Below are 23,610 nucleotides of genomic sequence, written 5' to 3'. Positions count from 1 at the left end.
ATTATTGCATATAAAGGTGGAAAAAAGGCATACAAATCAAACAAAAATATAAATAAACAAATGCCAACCCCCAAAAAAACTTACAGTTTTTCAAATTCCACAGAGATTTCTTGTTAACATACAATTTTTAAAATTTAATTGTATTTTTAAAGTGTGTATTTTACCATTAGTACATCTCTTGTATAACTTAGGCTCTAACAGTCCCCAGAGCCTTATGCAACAAGACTACAATTGATGGAGGTGGAGGAGGGGGTTGTCAGTTTTTTTTTTCACACACAAAGTTTAAGTTGAAAGCTAATAGGCAAAATAATGTCATCTCAGCTATTACCAAAAATACAGGTAAACAAGGTGCTTTAGTTTGGAGAAAAATCAATAAAAATATCAGGCCAGAGACCAATCATATCAAACATGGTAGCAGCGAGACAAGCAGCAAGATTGAACTGAAGAAGTAAAATATGAACGTCAACAAGTAGATATTTTTAATATGTGGTATCTTTTGTCCTTTTAATCTAAAATTAGTGTATTTTTCAAAAAGAAATCAGATAAGCTACCTAAAAATCAAACAATAGGCACAATGTTTACATTCACTCACTATGTTATGGAAACCATTTCAGCTCATTTACAAAAATGGGGGGGGGGGGAGGGTGTACATATGAACTTATAAACAAGCACCTCATTGATTTTTTTTTTCCCCTTTTTTATGCTTTTGGTTTGGTTGGGGTATTTTGTTTGTTTGTGGGTTTCGTCGGTTTGCTTTGTTTTTTTGGTGTTTTTAAAATCCTTTGAGCTGAGTGAGCCTAGCTCTCGCTCTTCTTAAATACCACTGGTTAGTGATCCCAGCTTTCATGAGTAAAGTCAAAACTTTACAAACCATAACATACCTCTAAATGTTCTCAAACTCCACATTTTTTTAACTCTAAGACATCACTCTTTGTAAGCATATATAAACTGATGAAACAACAGGGCATGCAAATGATAAAACTCGGGACAGATATTGGGAGCAGAGCTAGCAAATCTGGAGAAGGGATGGGACAATGATGGGATAGTGAAGCACAGATTATCTACAGGCTTTTCCACCTCTATCCAGTTTGTGCTAAATCTCTCAAACACAAACCGTAACCCTATGCTTAAATACTTTCCTCAACAAGACTGAAGGGAAAGTAAAAGACATGGCTAAAATGCACACCTTTTTCCTCTTTCTTGGTGGCACAGTGTAAGATCCAAACTAATTATCACCAAAAAAAAAAAAGCATTTTAAGTAGGAGCAGTAAAATAGGAGGTCAGGAGTGCAGGATTCCATTCTCTAAGGCTTAAATAGCAAGACAGAACCCTAGCTACAAATATACTTTTCACCTCCTAAAAACATCAGGTTAAGATGAATTGACAAAACAGTGTGATGAAAATAACAAATAGAAGTACATGCTACATTATTGTATAGTAAATACTCTGTGGAGTAAAATCAAGGGCTGGGAAAATGCAAGGAGCATTGCAATACCAAAAAAAAAAAAAAAAAAAAAAATCACTATTAAGGATTTTACTGTTCTACAACTGTATTATGGTTTGTACCACTGCCTGAGTTAAATGGGCAGTGAAAGCTTTAACAAAATTCCTTTGCACAAATATACTGTTCATTCTGTTTGTCATTTCTCATGTCACTATTGGGAAATGGGAAAAAAATGGGAGAGGGGAAAGTGTGAACTTACCTCTATCTGCAGATAAAAGTACAAAATGTCATTACTAAAATAAAATTTTAAGTCAGGCAGGAATCAAAGCAGTGATCAACACTGACACTACACCAGCTGCACAAAGAAGGAAGCACCGAGTTGGAAAGGACTTTTGATTATTTATTGTTCTAAAGCATTGCAAATCTACTTCTAAAACAAAAAGAGATCTAGTAAAATTCGCTAGTTTACAGTTTAAAAGTAATTTCATGACCCATTTTTCTCCCCAAATAAGGTATTTTCCTTTCTATCAGCAGAAACATCAATAGAATGTTATCATTCTATAAGAAAACAAAGATTACTAAAAACAAGCTTTGGTTGCATTAAAACACCAACATTTTGCATTACAATGACTGGAGTGTGATCATGTTATGCTTCACATAATGTACAATTGCTCCTCTGTTTTGTAACAGGCAAGTGAAGCAGATTTTCCCTTTTGGAATATTTTTTTGCCGTTTTATCTCATATGAACCAAGATTTGTTTCAAGATTCTGTGTTGTACTGATTTTGAACTAGATAATTTGTATGTATCTTATGCAAAAATTGGTAATATCAGCTTGTACTCAAATGTGATACTTAAGCTAATTTAATATGCTGGAGGTCTCAATTCTCAAGTCAGATGTACATGGAAATGACTTTTCAACTGGAAACAATTTAAAATTGGAAACTTTTAAAATAGGAATAAAATTATAAAAATAAATTATTAAATTATCAGCTCAGTAAACAATCTAAACATGTGCATGTCCCAGGTATCAGGAGAAATCACTCAGTAAAGCCAGATGTATCATCTGCAAATACTGGTTACACATACAGCCATGCAGAGTAGGAATGTTATGTAGGAGCTCTATACTGCATATCTACAGTTTCAGCAAAGCAACAGCCATGTGAAGGTGTGCTTATCTTAAACACACACAGTTGTCTTTTAATTTTTACTGCATTGTCCATTAATTTCCACATGCAAATCTCCATGGCCATAAGAGAAGACTCGCACTGCTCTATATACAAAGAATGTATGTGTTTATAGCTTCTACATCTAAAAAAATCACTTAAGCCATCCAGTTTTGGACTGCCACTAAATACGTGACAGAGGTAATGAAACCAAACAACAAGCACATAAAACTATTAAGGTTAAATCATGAACCACATTGAATAATAATTTAATTTCAAGGTTTTTATAATAATATTTCAATTTGAAAAACACTTATAATGCAGAACAGCCTTAAAATATTTGCCAAACAGAAGTCAGTACAAAACCTATAGAATCTACAGAAGATGGTACAAAATGTATAATAGTAATAAAGTATAACACTGCAGTTTTACAGAGCTCTTCTATGCAGCGTGTTATCTGTAGGAACGTCTTGTAAACATACATTTTAAAAAATTCCAGTAATTCCTGAATATTTCTGTATTTGGGGGGAGGGAGGGCGTTTGGTTTGGTTTTGTTGGTTGGGTTGTTTTAAACACTCTAAAGCACCTCCAGGAACTAATAGATTTACCAAAAGAAAACAAACAAACAAAAAACCTAATCCACTCTCTCCAAATAAAGAGCACAGCACTAGGAGAAGCATGAATCAGTTTAATCTAAGTTACAATGACCACACTTTTAAAACTTTCTGGCCAACTAACTTTCCTATTTGTTATGGTGTTGCATTCTGTAATCACAACTTAAAAGCACTGAAAAGGTTAGGAGGCGCGACATCTCAATCCCCTTCTTCCTGCCCTGATAGTCTCTTCCTGCCTATGGCAGTTTTCCAACCCTTCCATATGTGACTTTCACTTAGTCATGCAGTAGTTAAACAAACAAACACACACAGTTTCTGTTATGATAGTGGCTCACACATTAAGTCCTCCTCTAATAGGTGAATCCAAAAAGTGTCAGTCCTAGCAAAAGTTAAGGGGCAGTAGTGTACAACCAGAAGCTAAAAAGATAAGTGCAGCAGCACTGTAAGCTATTAGGTCAGGTCACTTACAGTTGTGAGATAGTTCCCTAAGGATCACAAATAGTTGAGACAAATCAAATGGAAGCCAAAAGCAGATTTTCTGAAGAACTGCTGCAAGAGAAATTCAATAGCCCTGATAACATCACTTCAAAATAAGTCTCTGGGGCCTGACAGAGAATTCTCAACTAATCCTGTCAAGTTTTGAGCTGGTAGAGAAAAGCTAGCCTCCAGCTGTTCAGTATATTTTGCCACTTAGAAATAATTATTTTCTTAATAATTCCTGCTTTAGTTTACATATTGGAAGATGTGAATAAACATTGTTGGTTTCAATTACATCCGAAGCTTTTTAATATATAAAAGAAAAATTTTAAAAAGGCCCTCCAGAAGTCAGGCTAAATTAAATTCATTGTGAAGTTTTTCACTATCATTGTATGCAGTAGTTTTACAAGACACAGGGGACAATGTCTTTTTCAGCGCCTTCCTATTTGGTAACAGTGTTCATTACAGTTTCCTGCAGTTCCTATGACTCCCTGTTCCTTTTGCCTCACTGTATCTGAGCTGTAAACTAGATCACAGAGCCAACCTGCCTAAGGAAAATTGAAAAAAAAAAAAAAGAAGGCAGACGAAAAATTCTGCTTCCCCTCCCCCTGCAAAAGAATTAGTTCTCTGATCTGATTCACCGTGTACCTGCAAAATCAACTGCATCAGTATAATGAAGGAAGAGAAGCAGAAGTTGCTTAAGTTGGAAGGACACTCAGGAACATCTTTGGAATTGCAGTTTGAGGAAAGAGTGTTTACATTTCCACTTTCTCTAGCCCACAAATACCTATGACAGATTTGCTCTGGAGAAAAGAACCAAAACCCAGATAGAAGGAAATATGTTAATCTCTGCCTTTTTCAAAAACACACTGACACATGTAGATTGAATTTGTCTGTAACACTACCTGTCAGCACAGGCATAAGTTAGAGTGGGAAAGCAATAAGGAATCATGGTCTATACCTCTAAATACAGTATTTTGTTACAAAACCCAACATGGTTAGCAGCAACATACTGTATCGTGAACAATTAGACTCATTCTCAACTGAAACTAAAGCTAAGTATTCAAATTTATGTTCCAGCATCTACATAAAACTTCTTTTTTTTTTTTTCTTTAAGATGTCAAGAGGTCAGTTTTGTTACTACATGTGAACAAGAAAGTTGTGGTACTATATGGAGAACTGTGCAGATTAAACAGCTCACTGCTGAAAAGGAACAGTCCTTCATACCTTCTACCTGCTAACCTTGTACCAATTCAAGCTAGTTTTTGACACTCAGTTAACTCTTAAGGATATACCAAAAGTGGAAAATTCTTGGGTTTAGGTTTAAAACAAAACAAAACCCACAATAACTTCAAATATTTCTCTTTGTTTTTTTGGTTTTTTTTTGTTTTTTTTTCACTGAAGAACTGCAGTTTAATGATAATTTACATACCAGATACGTGTGCATAAGGGAGGGAGGGGGAAGAAGCCTGACTCAGTACCTGACCTAAAATAGCTCGGCTTGGGACTAATCTGTTCTGTTTGCATTTTTGTTCTTAGTTAGTTTGTTTAGAGGTTTGGGGTTTTTTTTATTGCTTTGTTTGGGGGGGGCTTTTTTGATTTCCCCTCACACACACTATATCAAACAACTGCTACAGCAATTTAATGAGCTCTAATTCTTCCAACTTTCAATACTTGGACTTGTCACACAGCACTGAAGCATTAGGTGTGTACCTGTTATTTTCCTAATTAAAAATGATCCAACTTTTAATAAGTCCTAGGTATACCCTCCTGCTCCCCCTCAAAAAAAAAAAAAAAAAAAAGGGCAGCACTTGGATTTCGCACAGATTCCAGAGACAACCTGTTCAACATTCTGCAAAAACTGTCCCCGCTTCCCCGCTCTGTGGAACGCTTCAGCTGGAGGGTGCCAAGAGCCAGGCAGAGCCGGCCCTCCGACGCTCCGGGCGCTCCCCCTGCTGGTGCTGCCCCGGGGAGCGCCGAGAGCGGCCACAGCGAGATGGAAACAACGGCAGCACACACGGTGTGTCAAGTCAAAGTAGCCGGGGCTTACAAAAACACATACGGAGAACGGACTGGATGTTTATGAAGCGTATGGGGAGATGAGCTATTGCTTTGGGGCTTTTAGGCCTTTAGGGTTTTTGTGTTCTGCTTCTGCAAACCACTTCTTTCTATAATACACCCCCCCTTCAGAATCTGGAATTAAAATGCTTATTCTTGTCAGCAAAATGTATATTTTACCGTTTTTGATAGTCAGCTTTATTACACATCTACATTGTGAATCTTGTAGTGATGTGTTGTTTGCTGGTGTTTTTGTTAGTTTGGGGTTTTGCTTCATTTGTTTGGTTTTATGAAAATAAATATTTGTAAATATTAAGCAATCTACAAGAAGCTGAAAAGTTAAAACGTACTGGAATTTCTCAGTCTTAACTCTGCTTCATAAAACATGCACTGCAATGCAGATTTTCCTGTGAGATGGGTCAAGTTTTCTAAACAAATATCTTTGTTGGGGTTTTTTGTGTCTTATAATGTGTCAAAGGAGATAAATTAAGACTAAGCACTAATTCAATTTTAATTAGAAATATTATTTTACATTAAAAGTTAGGGGGGTTGTGTTTGGGGTTGGTTGGTTGGTTTTGTGGGGTTTTGGTTGGTTAGTTTTGGTTTTTTGTTTTTCCAATTACCATACAATATCCTTTAAAGAAGAAAAGCATTACCCACTGTCACAGGGAGGCTGAAAGCAATAATAGACTACCCCTTTACTGGACCACAATGGACTGTTAAAATTAAGCTGTTACGTAATTATTGCTGAATCACGGACGTGCGGTACTTAACAAACAGAAGTGAATGCTTTTAGCCCGTGAACAGATTTTTCTCTTCAGTACTGCAAAGTGCCACTAGGTGACGTAAATCAGCATCATCATCAGAGGCCTTGCACCAGTGCAAGCAAGAAGCGTTCACAGAATACTGGAGCAAGGAGCAGAGGACATATTAGAGAGTCGAACTAGTCTGATCAGAACATCTAGAAAAGCTGTCAAGGAGGAAGTAATGAAAGTAAAAGTCATATTCAAAAATCATTATCTATTTACCATTGAGTTACATATGTATCCCTACATTGCTCCAATAAAATACAGTCACTATAGAAATTAACAAATCAAGTCATGTAGGATTGCTATTTCCTCTTGGCTGACTAGAGTGTTGCCAAAGAAAAGCAAACCTGTATTTATACTATTGCAACAGAAAGGCTTTTACTTCGAAGTAGCTGAGCAGTTTAAACATTTCCTTTACAACACTACTTCTAAAAGCATAATGATATAGATCCACAATAAATTTATACAATACACAAAAATACTGTATATACCTTTGTTCAAGTTCTCTTTTCCCAAATAATACACAATACTTTTATTTGCTTTTCTGGCCATAGCTAAATGCAGAGGCAGTGTTTCAGAAAATTGCCCTAAGTGATTCACAAAACTTCTAAGATGTGCTATGACAGGGTAGCTGACTCAATGGTTATCTCCCAGCAAAAGCAAAACAAATCTCTATTTGCCACCCCTACACTCCACAAAGTATTATCTTTTTGCCAGCTTCATATTCTGAATTGGAAACAATGTACTAAAAGATGAATGATTCTAGTGCACAGGAAGCTGCTGGAGTGAGATGGAAGGGATCATTTTTCACTGATCGCTGGCAGATAAACGAGCTTACCTTGATTACCAAACCAAATTCTAATAGATAATGAAAGAGGGTGTGTCTAACCACAAAGGCTGTGACCAGAGTACTTACAGTTCTCACATTAATCTATCTAGAGAAAGAAATTATACTGACCCACTGACTGTAAATATACCTGTATTTATTTATATAAAGCAACAAAACTACTCACTACTAAAAGGAACCATCCTGCTTCCTGTCTTCCCTGCTGTGCTCCAAATATTCCTCTGTGCAAGTTACAGAGCTCAGTCAACTTGTCAGTGGAGGGCTTAGTTCTCCTAGCTGTTAAAAAGCCGTTTCCTTCTTTTCTTTTTCCCTTCTGTTTCTTGCTAGCTTAGAAACATAAATGGACTCCCTGATAGATCAGAGGATTACCTAAATTCAGAGCATGTGGGTAAAACCACACCCAGAGAAGGGGAAGACTGAAACAACTCCCTTCGACAGCAGAGAGCTGTTAGCTCTACTCAACACATTTCACTTCGCTAGGTGTGTCCTTTGTGTGAGGTAGAAATTAAGGTGGTACGTGACATTTTTATCTGATGAATGCGCTTAGGATAATTTTTCAAATGATTGAATGAACCTGTCCCTAGTGTTTTTCAGTGCTTAGATACTTTCACTTCTAGCATATTGACAAATCCTTGTACAGCTTCTACGCATGAATATTTTCCATAATCAAACCAATACCACGAGAATAATTGTTGCTTCATAGGACATGACCTTCACAACTGATGCAATGACTAAAAAACATTTCGGTCATTATTTTTTTGTAGTCTATGTATTCACAGAAAGTGTTAAGGGAAGACGGGATAGATGTTTCATCATAGGACCTGCCAATTGTTAATTGCTAACCAGGAACACGCGGCAATTACCCTTTAAATTGTAATTGCTTTCATGTGATGGTCGCTGATGGCATTACAATCACTCCATCAAAGCTCATTGAATGGAGGCTTTGCATCAAGCCGTGTTCTGTATCTTAGGTAAATCATCAAAATAACACTCAATGCATGAACACTAGCATTCTAAAAAATGTAATTAATTTCAACCATATGTTTTCTTGTGCTTATCACCTTATCATAGCCACTGACACCGCCTCTTGGAGTATTTTTGAGCTCCGTTTAGTTTTATTCTAACATTCCAGGGTTGAATAATCTGGAAAAAATAAAGTTTGTTACCAGGACCCCAAAAATACAAACAAACGAAAAAAACTAGAGTTCAACTAAAAGAAATATGGCAGAAAGATATAACAGAAAAATAATAATATTAAATAATAATAAAAGCTTCTAAAACCAAAATGCACAATGGGTTTCTAACACAGGAGAGCGCTGTACATTTTTTATATTGCAGTCACATGCCGATACAGGAAAGCTTAGTCATTAAGTCACCTACTTCTGTTTACAATAAATGGGCCAGTATTTAAAACATGGGCAGCCACCAGAGTGACTTTTGTTTTGTGTCTGCACATGGTTTTCTGCTAACGGTTATACCAGCACAAAAATATTGTTGCTAATACAGTTTATTTTACCCAAGCAGCAGCAAAAGTCTTTAATAGTAAGTCTGTGGTGTTTACAATTATAAATTATAAATTCGAACAATTATACAATTATACAATTATAAATTCGAACTACTGGTATAATTTTAAAAGTGACTGCATTAAATGCAAAAAATTCTGACACAAATCTATGAAAGTTTTTATCACCAGCAGGTAAAGCGAAGGCAATTCCCCACCACCATCCTTTGAAAAGATACTTGATTTTCAAAAAGAGATGGGCAATATGGAAATCACTACTCCTAGCATTTAGGCACAATTTCAAAGCCAAATTACTTCAGAGGATGTAAAGAGAAATTACAATAAGACTTTCTCAAGTGATTCTGTCCCATGAAAAAAGTGGAAAGGAAGCATCACCAGCCTAACCGTCATCAGCCAAACCATAGCATGAGCCTGAAAGACTGCTCTACTACCAAAATACGTTATCTTCCTGTGTCTTTTGAAATTAAGGCTTTTTTCCTAGAAGCTATAAAATCGATTATTCCAATCTAGTCAGATAATAACATGTTCAATGACTGAAGGATTAAAAACCAAAACACTACACACGAATAAATCCACAAGTTTCATTAATACTAAAACAAAACAAAAAAAACCCCACAAAACTGACAGTGGCAATCCTTTTGTTGCTTAAAACATAAGCACAATAATAATTAACAACTAGAAATAATTACATAATAAAGGAATGGTGTCTTACTGATGCTTCTGATTAGATGTCACCTGTAACATTAAATATTTTACAACAATTCACTTCAGAAATTGCCTATGACTTTATCCTTTTTTCCAAATCAGACTTTCTAGGACTGATATGCAGTTTCCTTGGCCTAGGGGAAAAAGCTAACTAAAAGTGTATGTGACGGTCCATTTCAGACAAATGACTCTGAACACCGCATTGTTTCCCAGTAATTTTTCTATAACTTTAAGAGTTCAAGACTAATACCCTTTGACTGTTGTCAGAGCAGAGTACTTAGCAACACTCTCCTTCCTGTATTTGTTTTTTAATTTATTTCATCCGGTAAACATGGAAAGAGAATTCTGCCGTTTTCTGTGTGATTTTTTTGCTTACCCTTTTTTTTTTTTTTCATTAAAAAGGAAAGCTGTAACTTTTAACTTGATTCCTACAGTTTTTAAAAACTGTAGATTGCTGTGAGTGGAATTAGAAGCATGTGAAGACAATGTAACTGTCATCCCTGTTAGAGTATTCAGATAACCTCTTCGGTAAAACATAAATATCAGGTATGCAACGTAATTTCTTTGCTTCGAAGCAAAGTTTTATGCTGATAAAAGAAGAAAAACAGACTGCCCAGATGGATATTCAAGATTCTTTTGTACTCCTTGTAATAATGAGGAAAAAAAAATAACTGAAGATATATGTATGAAGAATATTGAAAGTCAGAATCTAGAAATTTCTTATGTTATGCTTCAGTACACTTAACAAAAGAGCATGCAAATCCCATTACATGTTATGAGAGAAAATAATATTCCTGCCTGAGAAAATACAGAAAACCTTTGAGGAAAAAAGAGCTAGAAAGGTAGCATTATCTGACTTTTGCCATCTCACTCCAAATACCTTTTCAAAAAAAGGTGACATGAAGTTCTTTGAAGTCTAAGAATGAAATGTTGTCTCAGGCATGTTCAGCTCCGCGTGAAAGCTAGTTCATTATCTCTGACTGTATAAACTCAAGCAGTAGTGACTGTTTACTGAAACAACCTGTAAATGTGTTAGTCTGTGTTTGCAGAGGATAAGGACTGTGCCATCCCAGGCCCACTTCAGACCACAAAAGTGGTTCTTTTCTCACCCTTATCTGAATCATCCTTGAACAGACTGCCTCTGAACAGAGTTTACACTCCTCTTCTTTGATCTACTTTATAAGAACATCAGAACTGTTTACTTTGAAATGCACAGATTTCTTTCTTGGCGTGCAGGGAAAGACATGAACAGATACATTCAAGCCAACGAGTCATTTTCTCAGTATTTCTTATCCTGTCCAGTATCCTGAAACCTAACTGCTCATTGCTTTTTATTGAATAAATTCTACTGCCTATTAAATAATGCAAAACTTCCCACGCTATTTCCTACAAATTACCTAACAAATTGCCATGCTAATGCCACTGTGATCTAGTTTCAAATATTATCTCCCTGAAGACTTCTTTAAATCTCTGATACTACATAAACTGAAGTCAACATCTGTAGCTCACACTCCAGAGGAAGCTGAGAGTCCTAATTGCAGCACTCTGCCTCATGGACAGCAGTGAAAAATATTTAACCCTGCATTTCCAACTAACTCTTAGTTAAAACAACATCTGCCCACCCTGACTTGATAAAGAGCAATCTGTTTACTCATAAGCATATTAGGAATATAGTTGTTTCAATGTTTCTCCATAATTTTTACCTGTTTGCAAGCTCGAGGACTACTCGTTTGTTTCTATCTCAAGTCTTTCTCCTTTGCTAGTAGGCAGGCAACAGGATTCTTCCAGAGCTTGCATCGAACAGACAAGAGAGGACCCAAATTTGGACCTAAGTCTCATAAATGAGGTCTCTCTATGTACTCTTTTGCTACCAGTCCTTCCTGAATCCTCGTCCTTCGTACTAGGAGGTAAAGATTAAAAATCACGCTGTGGTTCAAGAGGCGAGGCCATCTTGGGCAGCACAAAAGCACAGGCCATGATGCAATTATCAGCAGCTACGTGGTCAGGAGACGACTCAGAGCTGAACTTGGCGCCAGGTCAGGGAGCCTTGAGTTCCCCTAACTACTGTGTTCAGAGATTAGGGGGATGTAACAATTACCTGAAAGGGGAGATTAAAGCACCTCTCAATGGTGCCCTTTGTTCTCGGCCACATTTGATGCCTTGCGGCCTTTTCAAACTACGTCGCGGAAGGCGCTTTAAATGTTTGCCCCCACAGCCGGGGCGGCTTCAGTGAGCGGGGAGCGCCGGCTGCACCGGCAGAGCCGGCGGAGATGGAGAAGAGGCCCTTCTCCGTGGAGTGGCTGGCACAGAGCAGCCGCGGCGGAGCCCAGCCCATCGCCGCTGCCCTCGGAGGCACCTGCGACCCGGAGAGCCCGGCGGACCCTGGTGAGTCCCGCCTCCCCTCGCGGGCGGGTCGCGCGGCGGGACGGTTGGTGGCGGCCGTTATGCGGACGGTCGCCGCGCGCGAGGCCGTCGGGGAACAGTTGTCGCACGTGCAGCCTTTGCCTGCGCCACAGTCCGCGCGACCCGACACCCCCAGAGGGAAGGTCCCTCCCCTGACGCCCCCGTCCTGTCCCCGCAGTCGCGCCGCGGGACCGGGAGGCCGTGCACCGTAGCAGCCCCGGGCTCGAAGCGGAGGCGGGCGGCGGCGCCGTACCCGGGCGGGCCCGCACGAAGTTCTCGGCCGCGCAGCTGCAGGAGCTGGAGCGGATCTTCCGCGAGCAGCGCTACATCGGCACCAGCGAGAAGCGGCGCTTGGCCGCCGTGCTGAACCTCTCCCAGAGCCAGGTGAGCGCGGCCGCGGCGGCCCGGGCGTGCCCCTGCCCCCCACCGGGCCCGGCGCCGCCTCAGCCCTTGCACTCCTCCAGCAGCTGGTGGAATTGCAGGATTTATCTCTGAACAGAACCAGCCCTACCCAGCCCATTTATTTCCCTGCACCAGTCTTGGCGTTACAGTCCTGGTCCAAATCTGATTTCTGACTGGCTTACCGTGTGTTGTGGAGTTGTCACAGTTTGGTTCCTCCTCATGCCAAAAGAATTATTTTGTACGAAATGTAGACCAATGTTATTATCCCTAAATCTTATAACTGTTAATATATTTCGTTAGTCTGATAGTAAGACTGACTTCAGGATATATTACTATATGGAAAAGGGACAGGTGGGTTGGTTTTTGACTCCTTCTTTTCTTATCCTCAGATAAAAACCTGGTTTCAGAATCGTCGTATGAAGTTTAAACGTCAGACTCAAGATGCCAAGGTGGAAGCTCTTTTCTCAGGCTTATTTTTGCCCTACCATTGTTACCCAGATATTGCTATATCCAGCTGTTCTCATGGGATAGATGTCAACATCTCTTCTACCTCTGCTGTCTCCTTTCACCCAGCTGTACCAAGCACTGCCTTGTCATTACCTTCTGGTCCAGCTCAGTCCCTTCAGCCGGTTTTGCCAAGTCCAGCTTTACTGTTGCCTCCCAGCCAAGGACTGTCTTGTTACTCTTCTGTAATTCCAGCGATTACTCTAACCGATGACCACAAAAGACTGAGGTTCCAGCCATATCTTCCTTCCTGTTAAAAATGCAAAGATTACCTGTAATCTGAAAAAGAACTCCCAAATATCCCTTAGAGTAATTACTTAATTTATTTTGTGATATTAAACAGTTTGATTATCCTTTTTTTTAATCGAATTTTGGGGTTTATGTTGAAGGAGAAAATAATTTACCTGTATTACAGAAGTAATACTGAGAGTGGAAGTGGAGGACTTGAAACTTCCATTTATTCCTGGAGTCTTCACTATGTTGTCTTGAAACTTCTGTGAGTTTTCCAATCCAAAGGTTTGTTTTCAGAAAACAACCTAAAATCACATGATTATTTCCACTGAAAAAATCAAGTACTGTTTACCCTTAAATTTACACAGCAATTATATCATGTAATAGAAAAGTGTTTAAAACTTTTGACATTCTACTTAAGTGTGTTTTTCTTTTAAGGAAAGGTTTCTGAACTACCGCAAATGCATTGAAGTGAAAATGGTACTAAAGGTGGCAGCCCTAAGAACAAAACTGAACAAGTTTTCCAGTATTGTCTTTTATCTGTATATTCTGTTCCACTCCTGAAATGGCCTCCCCAGTTTGATGATGCAGATACTCAATTTATGCATTTAAAGAGAGCTGAGGCTAAGGAATTCATTGGCAAGCATGTATTTTGATGCTACTGTCAAACATACTTCTAATTTAAATCTGCTGATGAAAACATCGTTTTTACTTGTAAAGTTTCAGCTGTAACTTGGCAGCCTCACTAATTTTAAACTGCAGGATTCTGTTAGGCATGCTATCATGAACACTCAGGGGATGTTCCTAAAACTCCCAAAGCAAACTTTATGGAAAACGGCAAAGCCAAGCCTTTAGAGGATAATGAGATGCAAGAGATCTTGCATCAGCATAAAGGAACTGCAGCACGTGTGATTATCTCTCCTTTCCTGCTCATCATAACCTGCTTGCCAGAAGACTGATAGACTACTTTGCAATTGTCGAGATGGGGGGGGAGCCACACGAAACAACAACAAAAAAAACCCCACACCACCACAAAAACCCCTCCCTTCCATGCAGATTGCTCTTAAGAAATAAAAGCAGGCAGCTGCTTGGCAAACAGGGCCTACAACAGCCTTGTGTCATGCCTTCCCTTCTTCCCCCTCTCCCCTCCCATTGATGTGTTGTGGAGCTACAGAGAGCAAAGTTGATATCAGTCCTTGGTAGACAACAGGGAGATTGAGGTACAGAAGAGGACATACTTCCATACAAATTCATGCCTTCTGTGTCTCATCAAAAGGTGTGTTTGAGTATAAGTTCTGGTGAAAAAGCAATCCCACAGCAGCCATAGCAAGCTTATCTCTGAATCTGCTCTCAAGCACTCCTGCTTTTCCTACCTAGGGGGAGGGTGAGAAGCACTTTCCCCTCTCCCAACCTCAGTGCTACAGCAGGACAGCACTGCTCTGAGGTGCAGCCAGGCTGTGCAAGGGGCAACATGCTTGAACACAAACTATACAGTGCAGGGAAGATGCAGCATGACTATTAATGGTCAGCCTATAATTTCACACCTTCTATTAAAGGGCGTGATTTACTGAAAAAAAAAAAAAAATAAAAAAGGTTCAAAATATGAAATTATCATGGACATTTAGTGGTAAATGAAAGACCAAATTTGCAGGTTAAAATCCCATTCAGATGAGATAGCTATGAACCCAAACACAATTATGCTTCTAAGTGGTTTACAAAGTATTTGTTTTGGTAATTACAGAACTTTAAAAGAACTTTAAAATTCTATACTGAAGGCTTGAAGTGTTTAATTCCTGTTCACTGACTTAATAATTGTGATTAACACAGATGATGCTTCCAGGTGGAAGATGGGAGTGGGAATGGAAATGGCAAAGCAATACATTTATTAATATTCATAAGAGAAACTCACCAACAGTTTGTCCTTCCTCTTCCTTCTGGAGGATGCACTTAGCCAAAAGCAACTGATAAGATTCAGGTTCCCAAACACACTAAGCAACATACAGACTATATCTCAGCATGAGTGTGGGAAAGTTAGATCAGATGCATTAAAATATCTAAACCCTTCCCCATTACCCAAAACCAGAGTTCAGGTGTCCATAGTTGTTTACATTGCACAAGTGCAACTTTTATAGAGGTGGCACATACAACTGTGCAGATTTTATATATACATATATATATATATGGAAAACTGGGGATGTGCAGTGAAAGCCAGAATTTTAACATGCCCATTTCAGACTAAGCTTAATAGCTTTGCCCTACACCACAGGAGTCTGGCAAAAGCAAGCACCTTTTTCTCCTCCAGTTCCCTTTCAGCAGCTTCTTTTCAGTTTACTAATATGTAGAATGAAGATAGATTACTGATAGTTAAAAATAAGAGCCTATCAAACAAAAAATTACTGAGTGGCATCACATCCAATAAATTTTAATACTTATTAGTACAAATATAAAATTATTCATTTTAACATTTAACTTAAAATAATAAACACATACTCTTCCAAATCAGACAAGAGATTCTGACCACAAATTACATTGCAGCATACAATTTTCTTCTTTGCCTGTGCCTTTTTGTTTTCACTATAATGCATACACAGGGTGGCATTGCTTGTCCATTGTGTTCTGAATAACTGGATGGAAGGAAGGATGAGGAAGAAAAGGCTGATGGTAGTATGGCAGCTCATTTGCCATAAAGCGGTAGGTGCTTTGTGGTGCATCATATCTGGGAAAGGAGAAGCTGAACTGCACAGCAGGCACGGAGGTAAAAGGCAGAAGTCTCTGGTGCTGTGGAGCAAAGGGGTAGTGGAGACCATCCTGAAACAAAGCGGTTGGGGTTCCCGGGGGACAGCTGTAGAGTGGAACTGGAGACACGAGGCTCTGCTGGTGATCCTGTATCTGCCTCTTCAGTTTCATCCTCCGATTCTGAAACCAGGTCTTGATCTGAGCAACAAGAAAAACGGGGTGGGGGATGGAGAAGACAAATCAGAGACTTTGCTTAAAAATAAAGTGTAAACTATGAACAGCTGTATCTCAGATGCTTTTCCCATTTTGCATCACTTGAATTGACAGAATTGCAATGATAGTTTTGCATAAGTTAACTGAAGGCAGAGGATCTTGGGGTGTAGAGCATGTGTCCGTACTCAGCGATTTTGGAATTATAACTCTGGGTCTTTAAGACCATATATAAGCTTTGCAAAGTTTCCGCAGATCACCGCACATCAAGGACAGCAGTTTACCTTTTTAAGAAAAAAGGAATGTAAGAACACTGGTACCTCCCCTGTAGAAAGTGCCCAAATTCCCCGAGTGTTAATTCCTTAATCCCCGAGGGATCCCACTACCCTTCCTACAGCCCCTGCTAAACTCAGCTGAAGACCGACCACTACGTCTGCTCAGCGCAGGAAGGGCCGATGCCTGGCTGTCCTTGCTCGACGGGACCGGGAAGGATGCACTTCCTCCAGGACCCACCTGGATCTCTGAGAGCTGCAAGGAAGCCGCCAGCTTCCTCCGCTCCGAGGCTCCCAAGTACTTCTGACGCTGGAAGGTCTTCTCCAGCCGGCAGACCTGCTCGGAGGTGAAGGCGGTCCGCGCCCGCCGCTGCCGCTCGCGGGTCCCGCCGGGCGCCGCCACCACGATGCGCTCCCCGGCCGCGCTCTCGCTCTCGTAGCCCGAAGACTCATCGGCACTCAGACAGCCGCCGTCGGGGGCTGCAAAGGTGGAGGGAAGGGGCGGCAATGAGGCTTCTTCGCCAGGAGAGGGGGATGCCTCCACCCCGCCTCGTCCTGCCGGGCCGTTGCATCGACAGGAGTCGAGGTCCCTTGTGTTCCCCGCGCCCGCTCCCCTCTCTCCTCCTTTCCTGTCCCCTCCTCACCCACCTGGCTCCGACGGGTACAGGTCGGTGTGCTCCCGAGGACTGTCTCGGCCCCCCTCTGCCACGCAGGGCTCGCTGTCCGCGGGTTGACTCGGCCGCGACACCCTCCGTCGAGGCTCGGCTCTGACCAGGAGGGGGGTACTGCCGAGAGAGGTGGGGGCGCAGGGAGGGGGCGCGCAGCAGATGTGGGGCCTGACCCCGTGGGACTTGGTCTCTTCCAAAGGGAGGTCGGCCTGGTTCATGGTTGAGAGGGGCTGGAGGACCGTAGGGCTCGACCCCCTCTTATATGTGTGCTCTGGTCCCGGGTGGGCTCGTTTGCAAGTGTGAACCCACATCAAAGTGGGAATCGAGCAGAGATAACAGCTCCCAGCGAGGAGGAAAGTTCACACGTCTGGCAAATGTCTACAGCCCCTGGCTCCAGCGTGTCTGCAGAACCGGGAAGACCCCCTTGAAGTGCAAACCTGCCCCTCTCCCCCGGCGGGCAGGGCACGGGCAGGCCCAGCCCCGCAAACGGGCGTTTAAAGATACTGATGGTGCCGATAACATCGCGGCTTCACCCACCCCCTTTTCAGCCGCGGGGTCCCGCATTGGGCAAGTACCCGAAGGCAGCCCCGAGACTGCCCAGCCCGGCCCGCACCGTCGGGGCGCAGGGGTAGTCCGAGGCAGGGTTGAGGGATAACGTAACATATCGCAGGGCCTGCCAGCCCCGCCGTCGGCACCTCACCTCGGGAGAGACCAGCCTCCCTGGGAAAAGCCGTGGGGGGCCACTATCAAGAAGTCCCTATCCCCAGGGCTGAGCCCTCACCGCCGGGGACCACGGCCGGGCGGTGGGGTTAGCAGAGCCGTGGGCCTTCTCAGCTTGAACTTGGCGCCGTCGGTCTAGCCAGAGATCTCCCAAAGAGTTTAGCGATCAAAGCACTAAGTGAGCAGCAAAGCTCGCACCTCATCAGCTTCAAACTATCCCAATCCACACATCGCTTTTCGAGTAGGACGACGCCCTTGTAATGTAGGGAGAATACCAAGACATCCCACCAGCAAAGCTTGGTTGGGAAAAGGCTGACTGAGGGAAAGAGGCATCCCGGCCGTTCAGCCCGTGTCCGGACTCTTCTTGTGTCCAGCTTACACTCAGCTTTTAGCCACCCCACTGAAAAAGACCGCACCGACCCCGACCCCATAGGCAGTAGCGATACTTGGATAACCCATGTTCTAATCCTCGATGCTGCCTAAAGAGCAGGGGAAATGATCGGCATTCAACTGTGTGAACGCACTGACAGGACTTCAGTTTCCACTAAAATCCTCGGGGTTCCCACCAGGATGCACAACCGAAAGGAGACTGCACCATTAACCCGGGTCTTACAGGGCGGGAGCTCGTTTCTTTCTAAGAATAGAGCAATAATCTCGGTTCCCACACATAACAGTAGATGAGAGTTTTGTTTAAAAAACAAAACAAAACAAACACACAGAAAAACAAACAACCAAACAAAAAAAAAGTCAAACAACTAACCAAACCAACTCGCCTGAAACCTCCCGAATTAATAATGAGAGATCAGAGGAGAAAAATCATATTCGTGCTACCAGTTTTCATTGTTTCAAACATTCCCATAACTCGCTGGCCACCAGAAAGGACAGTGTGTTATCGACCTCTCTCGTCCCACCCCCATGGTCACACCAGCTCATCCCAGGTCTGGCCCCAGGGCAGTGATAAAACCTGGGCACTAAAGCAATGCAAACACCTTACTAAGCCCACAGAACCCAGAAGCTGGATGTCACCTGGAGCTTTGCTTGCATCACCAGCCCCTAAGGGCAGGGATGGGAGAGGCTGTATTTTCCTTGGCACAGCCCTGATAGAGAGATCGGCCTGTTCTTTATGCGGTGCTGGGCACAGGCACTAATGGAGGTTCAGTTACTGCTATTGTAAGACTGTCATTTTGGCTGATAATGCACAAGCCAGCACAAAAGTCCAAGCAGTTGAACACCAAGCTGGAGCCCAGACTCCCTCCCTGGATCTGAAACTCATACCTGTGAGTACCACTGAGCCAACCAAAACCAGTAGACAGAGGAGAACTTAAACCCCATAGCATTTCCTAGACACATGTCAGTCAGAGGGACAGACTACTCACTGCTCCCCAAAAGAGCTAAGTGCCTGCACATTCATTTTAATAGCTTGTGGGTTTAATAACTATTCCTGAACTACCCACCTGTGAATGGTCCCTCTGTTTTCTGGAGCAAACGAAATGTACCACCATACTTACTGTCTCCATCTTATTTCAGAGTATTTGTGAATAACACCATGTGTGGACAAATCCAAGCAGAGGAAACTCGGGCTCCATCATATAAATTCATCCACAGCAATTTGTTCCTTATAATGATAGTGTACCATCTGCAGAACCGGACTGCCCTGCCAAAACCAAGTTTGGAGGTAGTACTTGAAAACCACTGGGATTTAGGAGCTCCTAAACTGAGCATACCTGTGCAGCAAGCAGTGTGTTCCTGCCAGGGTGGCCTTCCCACTGGTTCTCCAGCAGATAAAACATGCGGATCCAGGCAGCCCTGGGTCCCCTGTCGCCTGTAGTTCCCACACCAGGACACTCGGGGACTCTCATCTAGGGAGAGACACTTGCCACATTAAACCAGGCATGAGATGATCATTCAGTGCCATGCCCAAAGAGACCAGCACGCACACTTGTATTTATACATCATGTGTCTTATATAGAGGGAAACTGTTAGTATCCCTGAAGGCTTCTGCTGTTTCCCCTGTTATTTGACTGAGGCTGCAGGGAAACAGCTGACCTGTCCCACTGTTTGTTGAAAGTCAACGAAAACTGAGAGCTTTTTTTTGCCCCCCTCTGCCCCCCTTTTAATTAGAATACAATTTTAATTGCCTGTTAAGATGTTTGTACCCAGCCCCAGGATTACACACACACACACACACCCCCGGATGAACATAGCTGCATTTGTGGACCACAAAACCCAGGAACAGATGGGGAAGGGGTGGGAGGTGTTATGTGGCTCTTGCAGCTCCCATCAGAAAGAGGTGGCAGCTTGAGAAACTTGGAAACTATGATGTCCCTGGGTGGACAGAGGCTTTGCAGCTACAGTTAAATACTCCTCTCCTCTTTCAGAAAAAAATAGTGCTTATAGGAGACACAAATTTACTTCCACTCAATTCCTTTTTTATCATTTGAAACTTTTCTATCATTCCAATACCATATGACCATGATCAAAAATAAATCTAATTTTTTAGCAAAATTAACGTATTTTAATGTCAGAAATCTGTATACCCAGAACTTAGGGATACTGTAGAATCTTATAAATCATGTAATGAAAATACATGTATTTTCTCATAAGAACAAAGTGGTCTCATATCTTCAAATCATATTTCAAATATTTATTATTCTGCATTTGCATGTAAGCATTAAAACCACGAGAAACATGTTTGCTTCAAGTAATGCAGTGATAACTTAAGTGCACTTCTAACTCAGTATGATGCCTTGAAATTTAGGTACAGTGATTAATGCCAGGATGTGAGAATTACAGCTAAGGTCATCAGAACAAAATGCTCTTTTCATGTGAATTTTACAAGACTTCTAGGGGAAAATGGTAGATCTCTTGTACACAACGGGAATATTTATTTTGGGGCTTTGTGCACACACAGGAAGTATGAGCCCAAGACAACAGGCATGACTGTAGCAGCTCTACATACATGAAGGTATCACTGGGGGAAAGGTTCAGCCCATTTTTCAGCCTGCAATGTTTCCTGCATCAGTTACTAGAAGCTCACCTTTTACTAGAAGCTGAAGTACTTGTACTCCAGAATGGTGTTGGTGTTCCAAGTCCTTCAAACACACCATCCAAACTTTCCTTCTACTAGCTATGCTTCTAACTAGTAGTCCATGAAAAAAAAAAAAAAAAAAGGTGTACCAGGCCATCTGTAGTAGCATTTGTCACGGATTAAGAGCTGATGCACTAGGTCACCAGACCCTAGACTTGCTGAGCTACTCAGTTACTGTCTCCATCATAATGCAGATCTTGTATTGCTTTCTGAAGAGCACAAAGATATCATAATCTTCTCACTAAAACTAGAGAAGCGGGGATGATAGAGGATGCACTAAGAATAACTGTAATGCCACTCCACTCCTTTAAGAAAAACAAATACACACAAAACCCACAACGACAACAAAAAAAAACCCCACACACCTCCAAACCCCCAGAAACCCAGTAGGTTTAGCTGTAGAAACAGGCAGCAGTTTTTTTAGGAAGAGTCTGCGATAGCCTTTCAGAGGTAAGTAAGCTGACTGACTGCAGGGAACGAGGTTAACACTGCTGGAAGCGCAGGGCAGACACGATACGCTGCCTGCTCTAGCCGGGGCCAGGCAAACACGCAGGACTGCAGCCTGTGGCAGGGCCCGGCCTAGGCTTTCGGTCTAGGCCAGTGGGATAACTAATCCCTGTTTGTACCCTCCGCTGCTCCCCTTTAGAAATGCTAACTAGGTTATTCAGTGCTTCCTTTGATGTCCTGATAGGTGCTATTAGATAGTCAATTAGGCATCAGCGAGATCGATTGTTTCAGAATAGATGGTTTTCTGTTTGAAGTACCTGTGAACACTAACAGGGCCATCATCCAGCCGCTCCTTTGCCCACGGGAACAATACAGGCTAACACACAATAAATGACAAATGCTACTGACTCACTCGGCAGTGCTGCACCCCCTTCAGCCGGCTCACACGCTGCAAGCCCAGGTATTCCCATTCAGCAGCTGTGGGAACAAACACGCACTCTGCATTAAAAACAATTTATCGGGGAAATCTCATTGAGTTCTTTGCGCAACTAATGGGCAAAGCGTCTAGATAAGTTAACTACAAGTTTGCTCGAAACAAAATAGTACTTGAATTCCCATGCACACCATCACACGTTGCCTGAGGACTTGTAACACCTCCACAGTTGTTCAGAATTGCCCGGTCAGAATAACTAAGAACTAAAGCAAGAATTAAAGCACTTAATCTACCTGAATACCAAAGAGTTGCCGTGATTGGGTCCCTACTAAATACCATTAGAAGATAACGCTAAGTCGAAGCCTAAGAGTTTAAGAAAAAGCTAGGAATAAAAAGTAGCAAAGTCTATATAAGAAACAAGTCGAGACCAGAAGACCTCTCCTCTTTCTTCCTACTCCCGTTTCGGTGGGATTTATCAAGTTAATTGTCATCTAATTGCGTATCAAAGAAAGAGATAATGGGCAGCAATTAGATGTAATGGCCTGCCAGTGCGAGATCTCTCCCGATTAGCACACAACGCCGAATAATTTCACCTGGTTTGCAAAGAGGTCCCTGGAGTGGCTCCACCGTGTCTGGGAGATGCAGGGGGGGAACACCCCAACCCTGTTCCCAGTCCCCGGTTGCTGCTCTCGCCAAATTGGGACAGGCGTTAACGAGCACGGGCACAGACGGCTCCCTGCCATTACCGCTGTGCTAATTCAATCATGTTTCTCCCCCTCCGCTCACACACTGCAGGGGAGAAAGGCTTTGAAGTTAGTGCTCTGGCAATTTTCCCCTCCCATTCTCTTTCCCTCCCCAGGGAGCCCAGTTTCCAGGTTATACAGCTTCTTCCTCAAGAGTCGCCAGGCCGGGAGTTCCAACAGTTTCACCACACGAGCATTAAACTGCTCCTCCCCAGCTAATCGGTTCAGCTTTTCCATTTGTAGCTGACTTGCAGACAACGCTTTGTCTTGCCGGATAACATTCCGGTACTGATGGTTATTGTGATGCGATTAAAGACACAAAGGGGAGTGTTAGAAACGAAGGGGGCTCTCAGCCATGCCAGTGGGGCAGCCCGGGAGGTTCTCCGCGGGGCGGCCGGTCAGGGGTGCGGTCGGTGCGCCCTGGGGCGTGTAGCGGGTGCGGTGCCAGGGCAGGATTGCTTTGCTCTCCAATGGGGCACTGCCAGTGTGCAGTGACCCTGCCCTGGCAATAATGCATCTTCATGACTGCCGAGGGTAAACCACAATGGACGATAAATTCAAACAAGCAGGAATAAAGCATGAAGGGTTGTCCGGGTTTATTTCTCCCAGATCAAACATAAAATTTGCAACCAAGTTTTAGTAACATATTTCGACCACTTTAGCAAAAATGAAATTATTTCACATACAGTTTTATAGACCGCTGAAATGTAGTAGTTACCTTATTGGGAAAGACGATTTTTGCAGGTAGAAGAGGAATTATGTAGATATTCGGAGGAATCTGCTACTATTGGGAACTCAGCCAAGTGAGCATCACCTGACGAGTTAGTTTGAGCAACTGTCGAGAAACGGGACAATATTTGCAAGCTAGCGCTGCCAAAATAAGGCATTTCGTGTGCTTGTTGAGTATACATGTGGCCATGGAGTCATTATGTTAAGTGATCATTAGCACCTTTTCAAGCAGAGCCCGGCTTCTCCCCCACCAGTCTGCGTGCAGCTCATACTCCCGCAAACAGGGCGCCCTGGCAGCCCTGCTCACCACCCGCACCCCTGGCACGAAACCCGCCTGCCTTAGCAGAACTGCAGGAAGCCGCATACCCGCGCCCCATAAACAA

General features: G+C 42.3%; 1 protein-coding gene, 1 long non-coding RNA gene and 1 other non-coding gene across 3 annotated transcripts in view; 1 reads left to right on the top strand and 2 right to left on the bottom strand.

Annotated features, from left to right (window-relative positions):
- LOC110362227 (uncharacterized) overlaps positions 1-13,174 on the bottom strand; it is a 63,867-nt gene extending 50,693 nt beyond the window's left edge. The window contains exon 1 of the long non-coding RNA XR_010473475.1: positions 13,047-13,174. This is a non-coding gene — a long non-coding RNA (uncharacterized LOC110362227). The remainder of the gene's footprint in view (positions 1-13,046) is intronic.
- LOC102088015 (uncharacterized) lies at positions 11,579-13,587 on the top strand. Its single transcript, XR_002419412.2, has 2 exons — positions 11,579-12,428; positions 12,836-13,587. It is a non-coding gene; the product is annotated as an uncharacterized LOC102088015 (transcript).
- Positions 13,588-14,687: 1,100 nt separating this feature from the next.
- On the bottom strand, positions 14,688-23,535 carry LOC110362219 (homeobox protein vent1-like). Its single transcript, XM_065067270.1, has 3 exons — positions 17,048-23,535; positions 16,641-16,879; positions 14,688-16,115 (listed from the first exon to the last, which is right to left on the bottom strand). The coding sequence occupies exons 1-3, from the start codon at positions 17,376-17,378 to the stop codon at positions 15,756-15,758; spliced, it is 930 nt and encodes a 309-aa protein (XP_064923342.1). The 5' UTR covers positions 17,379-23,535; the 3' UTR covers positions 14,688-15,755.
- Positions 23,536-23,610: the final 75 nt, after the last annotated feature.

This window comes from Columba livia, chromosome 6, assembly GCF_036013475.1.
Source record: "Columba livia isolate bColLiv1 breed racing homer chromosome 6, bColLiv1.pat.W.v2, whole genome shotgun sequence".
In the NCBI taxonomy this organism is placed as follows: domain Eukaryota; kingdom Metazoa; phylum Chordata; class Aves; order Columbiformes; family Columbidae; genus Columba; species Columba livia.
This window is presented reverse-complemented; position numbering and strand designations above follow the sequence as displayed.